Source organism: Centroberyx affinis, unplaced genomic scaffold (genome assembly GCF_046629955.1).
Source record: "Centroberyx affinis isolate AG114_WGS23_722 - 3 ecotype Tasmania unplaced genomic scaffold, CSIRO-AGI_Caff_v1 ptg005425l_1, whole genome shotgun sequence".
NCBI classification, from domain to species: domain Eukaryota; kingdom Metazoa; phylum Chordata; class Actinopteri; order Beryciformes; family Berycidae; genus Centroberyx; species Centroberyx affinis.
In genome coordinates this window covers 119,430-131,906 of record NW_027282714.1, presented here as the reverse complement: position 1 = coordinate 131,906, position 12,477 = coordinate 119,430, and the positions used below count along the sequence as shown (strand labels likewise).

Genomic DNA, 12,477 nt, shown 5'->3' with positions numbered 1-12,477 from the left:
GAATTCATACTTTTTTTCTCAGAATTCTGACTAATCCTCTTCCATAGAAAAGTTTTGGGTTGCTTTGTCTCCATATAAATAACAAATCACTTTTACGATCTGCAGAATGTAATTTGAGTATTGTTATAGATAATCAGTATCAATCATTATTTTGAAAGGTGTTAAATTATGTTGGTATCAACAATCTCTCATGCTTAAATGTTTTTTGCAAACTGTAATGTGATTATGTGTAATTGCAGGAGCCATAACAGGTGATATTAGCTTTTATTACTATAATTACTATAATTATAGTTAGAGTAGAGTAAGTTTTTATATTTTCTATCTATCGGTTGGGTAATGAACATTCCTACAATCATTATCACATTAGTCATCACAGTAGGGTTCATAATTATTATCACACTATTCGTTTATCACATTTCTCATCAGCAGACATAGGGGACTGATGGGAACAACCATTGAGATCATTAAAGATTTTTTTTTTTTTAATTAAAGATTCCTCCTTAATTAAAGAGGAAAAAAAGAGACACTTGTTTACTTGACATGTTTCATGGACTAACAGAGGACCATGCAAACCTTCAATTCAAATAAAAACAATGGTGTTCACATGACAGCATCAATACCATTGTCTTTATCATGTGATGTTCAGTAGATAAGGGGAATAAATAAATGTTCATCATTTAATATATGTTCACTTGAGAAAGTGTTAATCAAAGGCCAAATCTGGAATTGTTGTTGATTTATTATATTTATCTCTGAAATGTGTTGTCCAAACATCCGATACAAGGGCTGGATCAAACGTTACAAAAAAGTTATAAAAAAAAATCACAATTTATTCTATTACTGACATCATATTGTCTGCTAACTTTAAGAAACTTACAAAACTCCTTACAAAACTGGATTCAAGCCCATTTCAACTCATAGCCCAACTGTTTTTCTCAATTTTTTTCCAAATCTTTCTTCCACTTTTTTTTCCCCCTATTTTGTCTAGCGAAGAATCTTAATGCAAAAACCCTCATTACAATGGGAGACGGTGGCAGGTGGTGACATTTAAAAAAAATTACAAATCGCTCGACATTCAAAGTGACTGTCAAGTGAATGAGGTGTAAAACCGATAATTCCCAGAAAATGAACACAACAAGAGATTGCAGTTCACAAATACATCTCTTATTATCAAATAGCAAGGCAAGAGCAGCCAAATTATCAGCTATTTGAATGATAATCTTTTAATTTCTTTGAGGTCATTATTGTGTGCTAAATTGGTGTAAACCTATATTCCATTTTTGGGTGTGTAACAACGCATTATGTAATAACACTGCATTATGTAATAACTCAACAAAATGTAATACATTTTCACTTCATTATGTAATAACACCCGCATTTGTAATAATCTGCCGCATTTTGTAATACACAGCCTGAACGCAATATGTAATAAATTTCCCTGCATATTGTAATAAATTATTACATATTCCGGTGGTTATTACAAAATACGGGAGTTGCACTTTTTTTTTGATGAAAATGTAATAATATAATGCATTATGTAATAACCAACCAAAATGGATGTCTTCATTCATAAAAATCGTTATAACATTATAACAACAATGTTTATTTTATGCATTCTAGCATGAATCATACTGACTCAAAATTCATTTTAAAAAGATACTATTAGTTCAGTAGATTAGTAGTATCTTTCATTGGTCAAAACTACATTAAGTGTCACTGTATTCCTTAGCTTAATAGAAACTCACATATTTTGTAATCACCGCAATATGTAATCGTTTATTACAAAATGCGGGGAAAATGTATTACATATTGCCTTCAGGCTGTGTATTACAAAATGCGGCAGATTATTACAAAATGCGGGTGTTATTACATAATGAAGTGAAAATGTACTACATTTTGTCGAGTTATTACATAATGCGGTGTTATTACATAATGCGTTGTTACCGGGTGAATCACTTTCATGAGACTCAAGGAGCTGCTGCTGAAGTCAAAAACAGCAGTTAAACAGAACTTTATTAAATAACATGAAACAAAAATACATGTAAACATATAGTACCTCAGGCACTTTGAGGAGCTATCGAGTTTACCTTACATCAGAATCTGCAGCTAGATCCCCTGCTCTCTAGTCAGTCCGCAACAACCGTTACCTACCGGGAACAACTTCCTAAATTATTCTAGCCAGTGCCTCTCACAAAAACCGCCTGGTTACTGTAAAAAAAGACACACACATCCAGAAAAGCAAACTACTTTTTGTGCCATCGATCCCGCTCAACAGAAGTCTTTTTGAGCCACTCTGCTGGGCCGCTGCATCTGTCACTGTAATCAGAAGCACCGACCCAAAGTGCCTCTCTTGCTGTCCAACTTTGACACACACTTCACACTTCACACACACACAAAGAGCTCCGTCCCCTCAGCTCTCCTCCGGCTCGGTCTGATTGCGCGGCTGTCTGTCGAGGATGCTGGCCAGCGTCTTGAACGACTGTCCCCAGTCGCCGAGGGAACTGAAATCCTCCGACCCGTCGATCGCCCACGTCTCCTCGATGGAGCTGAGCGAGCCGGCCGCCGAGCCCTCGCCCTCGTAGGCGTAGGTGGCGAGCGAGTCGTACGGCGGCGCGGCGTAACCCAGCTGGCCCTCCTCCAGACGCTGCTGGATGAACTCGCGGATCATTTCGGCGTCGCCTTCGGTCACTCCGGGCGGGGCCCCGTCGTTCGCGATGGCGATACCGGCCGTTTGGCGGTGGATGTCGGGCGACCTCACGTGGTCCCGGCAGCCGCTGAGGTGCAGCAGGACCCCGTCGCCGTAGCCGTTTTTCTCACTGGTGGCGCTCGTGTGGTGCGCGTTGCCGTTGCCGCTCTTGTGGTGCGCGTTGCCGTTGTCGCTCTTGTGGTGCGCGTTGCCGTTGACGTTGGCGATGTGCGTGCTGGCGCGCCGCGTGTGCGTGTTGCGCAGCGTGCCCATGTCGAAGGCGTGCGTGTCCTCCTCGCCGCCGCCCTCGTCGTCGTAGTGGATGACGTTGTCCCGGACGTCCTCCTTCGACGACATCAGCGTCTCCTTCTCCTTGTGGCGCCGCTGGCCCACGTACAAGGCGGCCATGACTTAAAAAAAAAAGACACAGAGAGAATGAGGTGATGGATTTAGTTGAACGGCACTTATGCAAATGTAATATTTTTTTATGCATTCATGATTCTAGTCTGGTTTTATATCCATTTATTTTCTGGCAGATGATCTGACCAAGTCTGGCAGCACTAAGAGACATGAATTCGATATTCTATTGCAACCAAAATCTGTCATATATAGTCTCATAAAGAAAATAAAAACAAAATTATGTTCTTAAACGTTGGACCCACAGTCATTTGAAAACCACAGTAGCAGGATCTGTTGTTGAAGCTGTTCACCAGCGTGTTAAATGTCAGTTTTCAGTCTATTTTTGTGGCCTCATTCAAATGAATGGGAAGTAAAAATCCTAATGCTACAAACTGGTCCAGCTGCATTTGATCTTGCTGATTAATTGATATTCTGGTTTTCATGACAGTCAAATGCTGAATACCCCCCATGTAAAACGAAGTGGAATATTGCTTTAAGCATGCAACCAATGAAAATCCATATCTGGTCCATTTTATTGTTTATTGCAATTTTTAGGACGTGGTGTGATGTAACTAAAATCCAGAGGTGGGAAGTAACAAAGTAAAAATACTTCATTACTGTACTTAAGTAAGATTTTCAAGTATCTGTACTTTACTCAAGTTTTTCTTTCACTGAAGACTTTTTTCTTTTACTCACTACATTTCAAAAGAAAAATCTGTACTTTCTACTCACTACATTTTCAAAACAGACTCGTTACTCTCTGGAAATCATCAACTGATTTTCTAAAGAAAAATTATTGTCAGCATCAGACGGCTTCCATCCCGGAAGCAGCTGATCAAGAACCAGATGTGATTGGCTGCTTGTTCAGCAAAGCAACACCACAAAGGAAGGAAAGGGAGAGGGAGAGAGAGAGAGAAGCAACAAGAGAGATAATTAACGTTAGTGAATTCAGCTGCTAGGGTTCAGGTTTCCTGATCTGAGCTGCAGACTCTTTCTCATCTGGGATTCAGAGGAACCCACTGAGCAAAAGACGTGATTTCAACATTGCGTCTATGCGTAGCTATCATATAGTCCAGGATAATATTGTCTATGTATAGACATCTAATAAACTTTCACTTTTCAACCCCATTTAAACTTAATTTAGCCTAGACGGCTATGGCCATTTAGACGTGTTTTAAACGTCTAATCAACGTAAAATTGCTCAGTGGGAACGCTCAACAGAAAACCAGTTTAGAACATTAGAAATGACTTTTTTAGAGAACGACTTTTACTTTTATAAGTAATAAGTAAATTTAAGACCATGTACTTTTATACTTTGACTTGAGTAAAGGATTTGAAACGGTACTTCAACTTCTACCAGAGTATATTTTTAGATGAGTATTTGCACTTTAACTCGAGTAGGGAATTTGTGTACTTCTACCACCTCTGCTAAAATCTATGAATGAAATGTCATCAAACATTATTTCTACATTCAGATAGACATGTACACTGTTTATTGCCTGTTTTGATCTTGGTGTTGAATAGGACTCGATTTGCTCTGGTCTTGGTCTTGACTTGGTCTCGACCGCCTTTAGACCTGGCCTTGACTCTCGATTAAAGCCCTCTTTATTAATACATCTCAAATTGAAACGACACATTTTCCAAACAGCAAATCAACATCCTTTGAAGTTCCAGCTCTCTTGGAACATTTTATTTAGCGCTAAAGTTACACCATGAACATTTTTTTTTTTTTTTTAACTTTACAGAGTTTTTCAATTTCACCCCCAAGACTACACAAACCGGTTTGTGCGTGTTGTGTCTCTGGTTGCTGTTTGAGGCAGCCGTCAGAGGGAAAGGCACACAAATGGATTAGTTGGAACATAATAAGGCTGGTTTAGAGCCTGCTGTCTGTGTCAGATGTACAGTGCAGAACAAGAAACAGTGCTGTGGATTAGTTTCACAACTGGAACTCATTCTACAGCGGGCGACTCCAGCCTCTTTCATAAAGCCTTGTGCTGCACAAATTTAAAAATCAGTATTGTATGCATAACATGGCAGCATAGGATATTTTTAGCTCTCTTGAATGTACAAAGGCAGCCATAATTTTCTATATTTTAGTACAAGCTCTAATAGAATATAGAAGCGTGGCAGCAGTTCTGTTAAAGATATGTCACATAACACAGGTCTGTTTTTCTACATTATATTAGGTTGTGCACAGTAGATAGTGACAGAAGAAATGGAAGAGAGAGAGAGAGAGGTAGATGGGGGATGACGTGAGGAAGGTCATGAGTATGATTCAAACCCACAATGTCACAATTACATGTTCACCGGACGTACAAGTGCAACTGCAGCTGGGAAAACAGAGGTACAGTGTGGTTCTATTATTAGAAGATGATGTACTTCCTAATGTGTTTTTCTGCTTGTTATACAGTTGTGCCTAGAGAAGAGTAACTGGAAAGATGGCGGAGAGATAGAGAAAGAGTAGAGAGGGTAGGCCATAAAGGTCAGTTTGATTCGAAGCCACAGGGGAACGCATACAAGGTATACAAGCATATGTCTTAGCCTGCTGAGTCATCAAGGCACCTCACTGTGTCTGAGATGTCTTCAGCCCACAATGTTATTCACATGGGACTAATTCTATCTGGGGACATCCAGTGATTTGGAATAATTGCGGAGATTGTCTGTGATTTAACTCCTCTGCTAGGCTGCCGTATGTACGGAAGCCCATTTCCACCCTGTTAAAAAAAATCTGGCTATTTTTTTTTTTCCCGTATGAAGCCCATTCTTTTCAATATTATGACTTAGCACCTCATAATTCTGAGATATTATGTCATAATTATGAGATACTAAGTCATAATTATGAGATAGTATCTCATAAATATGACTTAGCATCTCATAATAATGACTTACTATCTCATAATTATGACTTAGTATCTCATAATTATGACTTATTATCTCAAAATTATGAGATATTAAGTCATTATTGTTAAATAGTATCTCATAAATATGAGTTAGCATCTCATATTGTGAAAAAAATCTCACTTCATGATAAAAAAACAAAACAAAAAAGTCCCAATTTTTTTTTTACATGTTGTGGAAATGGGCTCCCATGCGTACCAGTAATTTGTAAAGTAAAAATTCCCGCACAAATGACTGTATTACTGTATATTACAGAGGTCCCCTGATAATACTAATCCTGTGCAAATTGTACTCTAACTAATTTCAGCCATAATTTTTTTGGCACACAACTCCTGTCACGAAAAATCTAGGCAGCAATGGAATCTATGGAGAAGGGTTTGGAATACATTTTCGGTGCAAACTTCGAGGTCTGCTTTGCTAAATTGGAAAGTGACAAATTGTAAAAATCTTGATCTCATTCAGCTGATTGTGATTTACAACAAATTTCATTATCCCATGCGAATGCATTTCACGAAACACAGTGTTGGGTGGTAATTGATAAATACACAAAGTCCATAAAACCACATAACAGGTCCACAAAACACTAGTTAGTCTATTAGATATGTAGCAGAAGTACAGAATGGGGATTAGAAGAAAACAGCCGACAAAACATGCTGATGCCTAACTCCACATTGTTGAATTGTGTAAGAGCGAACATAACTGTTGTGACAATCCTGAGGAAACTGGAGATCCCCAACTGGCTGACTTTTTGCATTTTTGACATTTTAACAATGCCTTCCCAATGGCTTGGCTTGGTCCCAGGCCTCATGATAAATACATACTACATATGGGAGAATATGTCAGCAGCGAGTCACATTATAAAAAGGCAGCATTGGAGATCAAAAGGCTTCTGCGGGGCACTGACAATTTACACCCTGTCAAATAAATCTCCGATACATATTTCATCAGAAAGAATAAGTATGGTAATGTCAATGGAAGGAAGTCGGGAATATGAGGGCCAATAATGAGCGATCTTGTCCATCTGAAAGCCTTTATTCTAAGCCTTCCATATAGATGTGGTCCTATGTAGCCCATATCTGAGTACTGCACCCCTTACCCCCGCTCCATTTGAAAACCAATCGTCTGATCTATGAAGCAGATCAGTGCACAGAGAAAGAAAAACAACATCCCCTTGGGGGTATGTGCTATACAAACTAAACAAGGTCATGGAGTAGAATAGGGGCTGGGTTAATAGGGGCTGCTGGTATGCACTGGAGTATATTGATGTTTCAGCATGTTCAGCTCTTTGGGAGTCTTAATAGAAGAGGTTCGTGTGTCTGCATCAGGGTTTTTTGGGGGAAAATGCTTGCTGCTGGGGAAACTGACTTATGGTACAATTGAGTAACAGTGAAACGGAAAGTAACATGCTTTCAGAAATGTTTGTAGCGGCACTGGGCCAGATGGGAATTCAAATGACAAAGAGACAAAGTCTGGAACCTGTCTGGGGAAAAATACGATTCACTGTCTCAAAATGTTGATGGGCTTTCTTTGGGATTTGGATGATACAATAAAGTGCACAGGTTAATCTACCCTGAAATAAGCTCTCTCTTGACAAAATGTCAATATTCTGTAAGGAGTAAATCTTTTTTTGGAAGCATTGCTCTAAATAGAGTTCCCAGTACATCCTTTTGTCCAGCAAAATTGATGACAGGCAATTTCAAACACAGTAAAATTGCAGCCGTACAATCCAAAGGGAACGTAAAGGATCAAGCGAGGAAGCGCGGTGCGTAAAATGTACAGGAAAGGGACAAAATTGCCCTTTCTTAAAATACATTAAGAAATTATACAGTAGTTGTTATGCACTAGTAAATGGTTGAAATCCCTCCCTGGCTGCTACATCCCTTTGATGTAGCAGCCACTTTTATCTGGGCAGGGGGGCAACATGAGAGGGAAACCTACGGTACGTGCCAAGAGGAACTGAAGAGAGAAACAGAACTGATCTGGGCATCAAGAGCTCGCCATGGAATGAATGCAGGAATGTTGAAAAATTGACCCATTATTTCGCATAACCTTCCCATTTTTTTTAATTTCGTCTCCATCTTCACTATAAGCCTGATCTCTGCGTCACTTTCAGTTTAGCTTGGTCGGTTAAGTATACAGTAGGTTTGCCACACCAGATAGTGGGTGGGTGATACAAAGTCGCAAAAGTTTATTTATATGAAAACATCACTGACTATCACTTTAAGAACACACTCTGATGCAGAAATATGTTTTGGTTTCCAGTGGTGGAAAGTAACTAAGTACATTTATTCCAGTACTGTACTTAAGTACAATTTTGAGATACTTGTACTTTACTTGAGTATTTCCATTTGATGCTACTTTATACTTCCACTCCACTACATTTCAGAGGGAAATATTGTACTTTCTACTCCACTACATTTATTTGACAGCTTCAGTTACTTTTCAGATGGAGATTTGACACAATGGATAATATAACAAGCTTTTAAAATACAACACATTGTTAAAGATGAAACCAGTGGTTTCCAACCTTTTTGGCTTTTGACGTCTTACAAAAAGCAGTGTGTAGTCGGGGTCACATTTCAGATGTCTATGAGTTGTTAACAGCTCCACCAAATAGTGATTTTTCCCTCTAAACCTCACATGGTTTCATTTCAATAAATGTTCAAATGATCCAATATTTCAGCAAAAATCAAAGATTAGAGAAAAAGTCCAAAAACTAAAAACAGATTTATGTATCAGAACTTTGTTTTTTCTTCTTTCCTCTCCCGTTAATCATCTCACGACCCCTCAGATTGATCTGGTGACCCTTTGGAGGGGCCCGACCCCTAGGTTGGGAACCACTGGACTAAACTAGCTAACTGTATATAAAGTAGTTCAAACTAGCTCCACCTCCAGCAGCTACAACAGTAACATGCTGCTTACACACTGATGCTTCAGTATTAATAATCGAATGATGTCATATATAATAAAATATCAGTCAGAGGGACCAAACCACTACTTTTACTTTAATACTTTAACTTCATTTTGCTGCTAATACTTATGTACTTTTACTTAAGTAGGATTTTTCATGCAGGACTTTTACTTGTAATGGAGTATTTTTACATTGCTGTATTGGTACTTTTACTTAAGGATCAGAGTACTTCTTCCACCACTGTTGGTTTCTGACATTTGTTTATATGAAAATGTTGCAGATTACTAATCAAAAAAAAGTATGTAATTGCAGGTATTGTCCTTCATGAATTCCAACAACATCCTTGAAAATGTTTAATCAGGTTTCAGAGCTCACCACAGTGCAGAAGCTGCCCTACTCAGGGTGACTAATGACTTCATTGTTGCTGCTGACAGAGGCGACAGCTCTGTCCTAATTCTGTTAGACCTTATCACTGCCTTTGATGCTGTTGATCACAGCATTCTGCTCAATCTCTTAGAAATTGGGGTCGGGGGGGGGGGGTTGGGGTGGAACTGCTCTGAATCTGTTTAAATCGTATCTTGCTGCCAGAAAATCTCAGTTGTGGCGTTCCCCAAGGGTCGATCCTAGGCCCCTTGTTTTTCTCCTTTTACATGCTCCCTGTCGGTGACGTCATTTGTAGACATAATATTCAAACATTTCTATGTACCATAAACCCAGGTAACTCATAACTCTAGCCTTAAGGATTGCCTGTTGGATATTTTAAATGCATGATATCCCAAAAACTTCCTCTAAGATCTATGTTAATGCTACGAGTTTGTCTACATTTTTATGCTGACCAACTGATTTTGGTCGATTTATTGGGTCCTTTACAACAAAATTGCCTCGGACACCACACACACACACACACACACACACACACACACACACACTACACAAATCTGCTGTTTTAGCTTATTTCTGTGGGCTTGTTGTGCATTATGATTGTTGTGACTATCATGTTTGTTGTGTTTTACCACTGCAGAAATGAAGTTGCTTGCGGAAAATAAAGTTAATCTGAATTTGAATATGTGATGAGACCATATTACCCCCATTCTGCAGCCAGCTTAACTGAATAGAATAGAATAGAATGGAATAGAATAGAATAGAATAGAATAGAATAGAATAGAATAGAATAGAATAGAATTGAATAGAAGATTTTCAGTGATCTACAGTGCTCTGCAGTTTTTCAGGCCCGACAAGGATTCGCCCAAAGTTCCAATTCTGACCTTTTGATCCGTTATGAACCTGAACTTCACCTGAGCTCTTCAGGCAGTGCCCTCCTAGCTAATCTCCAGATCCAGGCTTAAAACTAAAGGTGACTGGGGCTTTTCGCCGTCAGAGCCCCTTTGCTTCGAAACAGCCCGAGGAACTCAGTCAAGCAGAGTCTGTGTCATCTGCTAAATCCCTACTAAAAAGAACTCGTTCACTGCTGTTATTCCTTTTCTGTCGTTTTTTGACTCTTTTTCCATTTTGTTCTTACTGTCCCGGCTTCTTATTTGTCTGCCCTATGCTTCCGTCTGATTATATTACCTCTGTTTTTCTTCCAAGTACCTTTGTGAAGCATTTTGTAACTTTGTTCTGAAAAGCCGCTATATAAAGTTAATATCATTATTGTGATTATTCTATTTCGCCATCGTGAAGTGTGCATGGAAAGCTCTCAGTCTGTCCAACATGGGGAGAAGGTGGATGTTATGTGTTAGCAGCCATTAGCCCTTCCTCCTTTCTTTTCCTTTATGCAATCATCCCCCCTTTCAGTTACCCTCTCTCCCTCTCTCTCTTTACAGAAGACACCAATAAAGGAGGCACAATGGCCTCGGGGAGGCTGTGATTCCTTTCTGATGTGCTATCTGTCACTCCAGCATGCACACACACACACACACACACACAAACACAGCAGAGCAAAGACCTGCATGCGTCTTTCTCTCGATTGTGATGATTCAGTTCTGAGGGCAGGATAAAAAACTGCTCTCACCCTGCTTTCATTTCATCTGCTTTATCTGTAGCATAGCGCGCACACACACACACACACACACACACACACACACACAGGCTTGCCTATACGAACACACATGCACACACACAGTCGGAGATGTGTGCACTAGGAAACCACTGCAACACGCGGCCGCTACTTGTTTCCATTGAGACTAGACAGGTGGTTACGCAACTATAATTCACTGTAACAGAAGGAACAGAGACTAAATGAGAGGATAGGACAGGAAAAGGGAAGATAAGTACATCAGCAATCGGCCTTGGTTACAAGGTCTGTCTCTCTGAGTGCACTCTGACTCCTCCCCGGAATAATTAGAAGGAAATGTTTACCGTGGGTTGTTAGCACCCTCTAGTGTCACATCATACACATTCATTCACTGATGAAAATGCCTCACCGCTTTGTAATGTGTGTAGAATCGAATAGAATTTAGAAATGAAACCCCCAACCGTTACAAAAGTGTCCATATCAACACACCAAGTATAATTTGGGATTTTTTCCAATGCAATAAGTTTTAACAACAACATGTTATATCAGTGTGCAGTGAGTTGTCCTAAATGCACTAATGCAGTGGTTCCCAACGTGGGGTCCGGGGACCACCAGGGGTCCGTGAGGGGGCTCCAGGGGGTCCCCAGCAAATTGATTAGATTATTAGAAAGTTAAACTTCAGCATTATTTCATTTACAAGAAGTTAACACAATTAGAGAATGTAGAAGAATGACTGTTTTGATCATAGTTTCTCTGTTATCTCTCTACCTACAATACAGATAGTCAGGGAATTCTGGACAAAATCATATCTAGCAATAAAAATATTCTCAGATTTGGGTCCGAGAGACAAAATCTCATCAAATGGGGGTCCGTGGCCCTAATGTGGACTAAATTAGGGATCCTTGATATGAAAAAGGTTGAGGGTCACTGCACTAATGCATATTGCACACTGAAAATGACACTTTTTTATTAAGGTTGGTTACACAAGTAGTAATGATTTAAACTGTGTTTCATATCAGGTTTCTCATCATGAATTTGTTAGAAATGTAACATTTTTTAGTGTGATTTTGTTAAAAAAAAAAATGCCAGTGTGCAAGATGTACTGAGTTTGAGTCTGATGAAAGATTTTCATTACTTGATTCATGGACCAAAGATTACCTGCAGCACAAAAAAACACCTTGTTCAGAAATTCCATTTTGGACACCGCTCTCTTAAGAAATTAATATCAGCCTCTGCGATTTGGAAACTCCAGAAGTTCATTTTGCGATATCGATTTTTCTTTTTTTTTTTTTTGATTCATTGTTCAGCTCTAGTGACATGTATATATGTATTGGCCTTTCAATAAAAATCAGATATCGGCCAGTCAGTATCATCCACCGCTGATATGATGGAAGTCAGTCTGTGAAACCTGCAATGAAATCTGCCTCACCTTGCCTTAAGGAGCTGCTAACCAACATAAGAATTTATCAATTCCAACCCATCTAAAAGAATTTCATTAGTCTGGCTTTCAATGGAGAGTTTTAGTGACCCATGATGGTCTAAATGCCGTTTCCGAGGCTTTCCCACCCT

The 12,477-nt window shown here is 39.3% G+C and overlaps 1 protein-coding gene across 1 annotated transcript in view; it reads right to left on the bottom strand.

The window, feature by feature from the left end:
• Positions 1-2,410: 2,410 nt before the first annotated feature.
• LOC139667293 (cadherin-12-like) overlaps positions 2,411-12,477 on the bottom strand; it is a 90,369-nt gene continuing 80,302 nt past the window's right edge. Inside the window, exons 12-13 of the mRNA XM_071546743.1 lie at positions 2,919-3,096; positions 2,411-2,825 (exon numbers count right to left, since the gene is read on the bottom strand). Coding sequence (XP_071402844.1) covers positions 2,411-2,825; positions 2,919-3,096 — 593 coding nt within the window. The remainder of the gene's footprint in view (positions 2,826-2,918; positions 3,097-12,477) is intronic.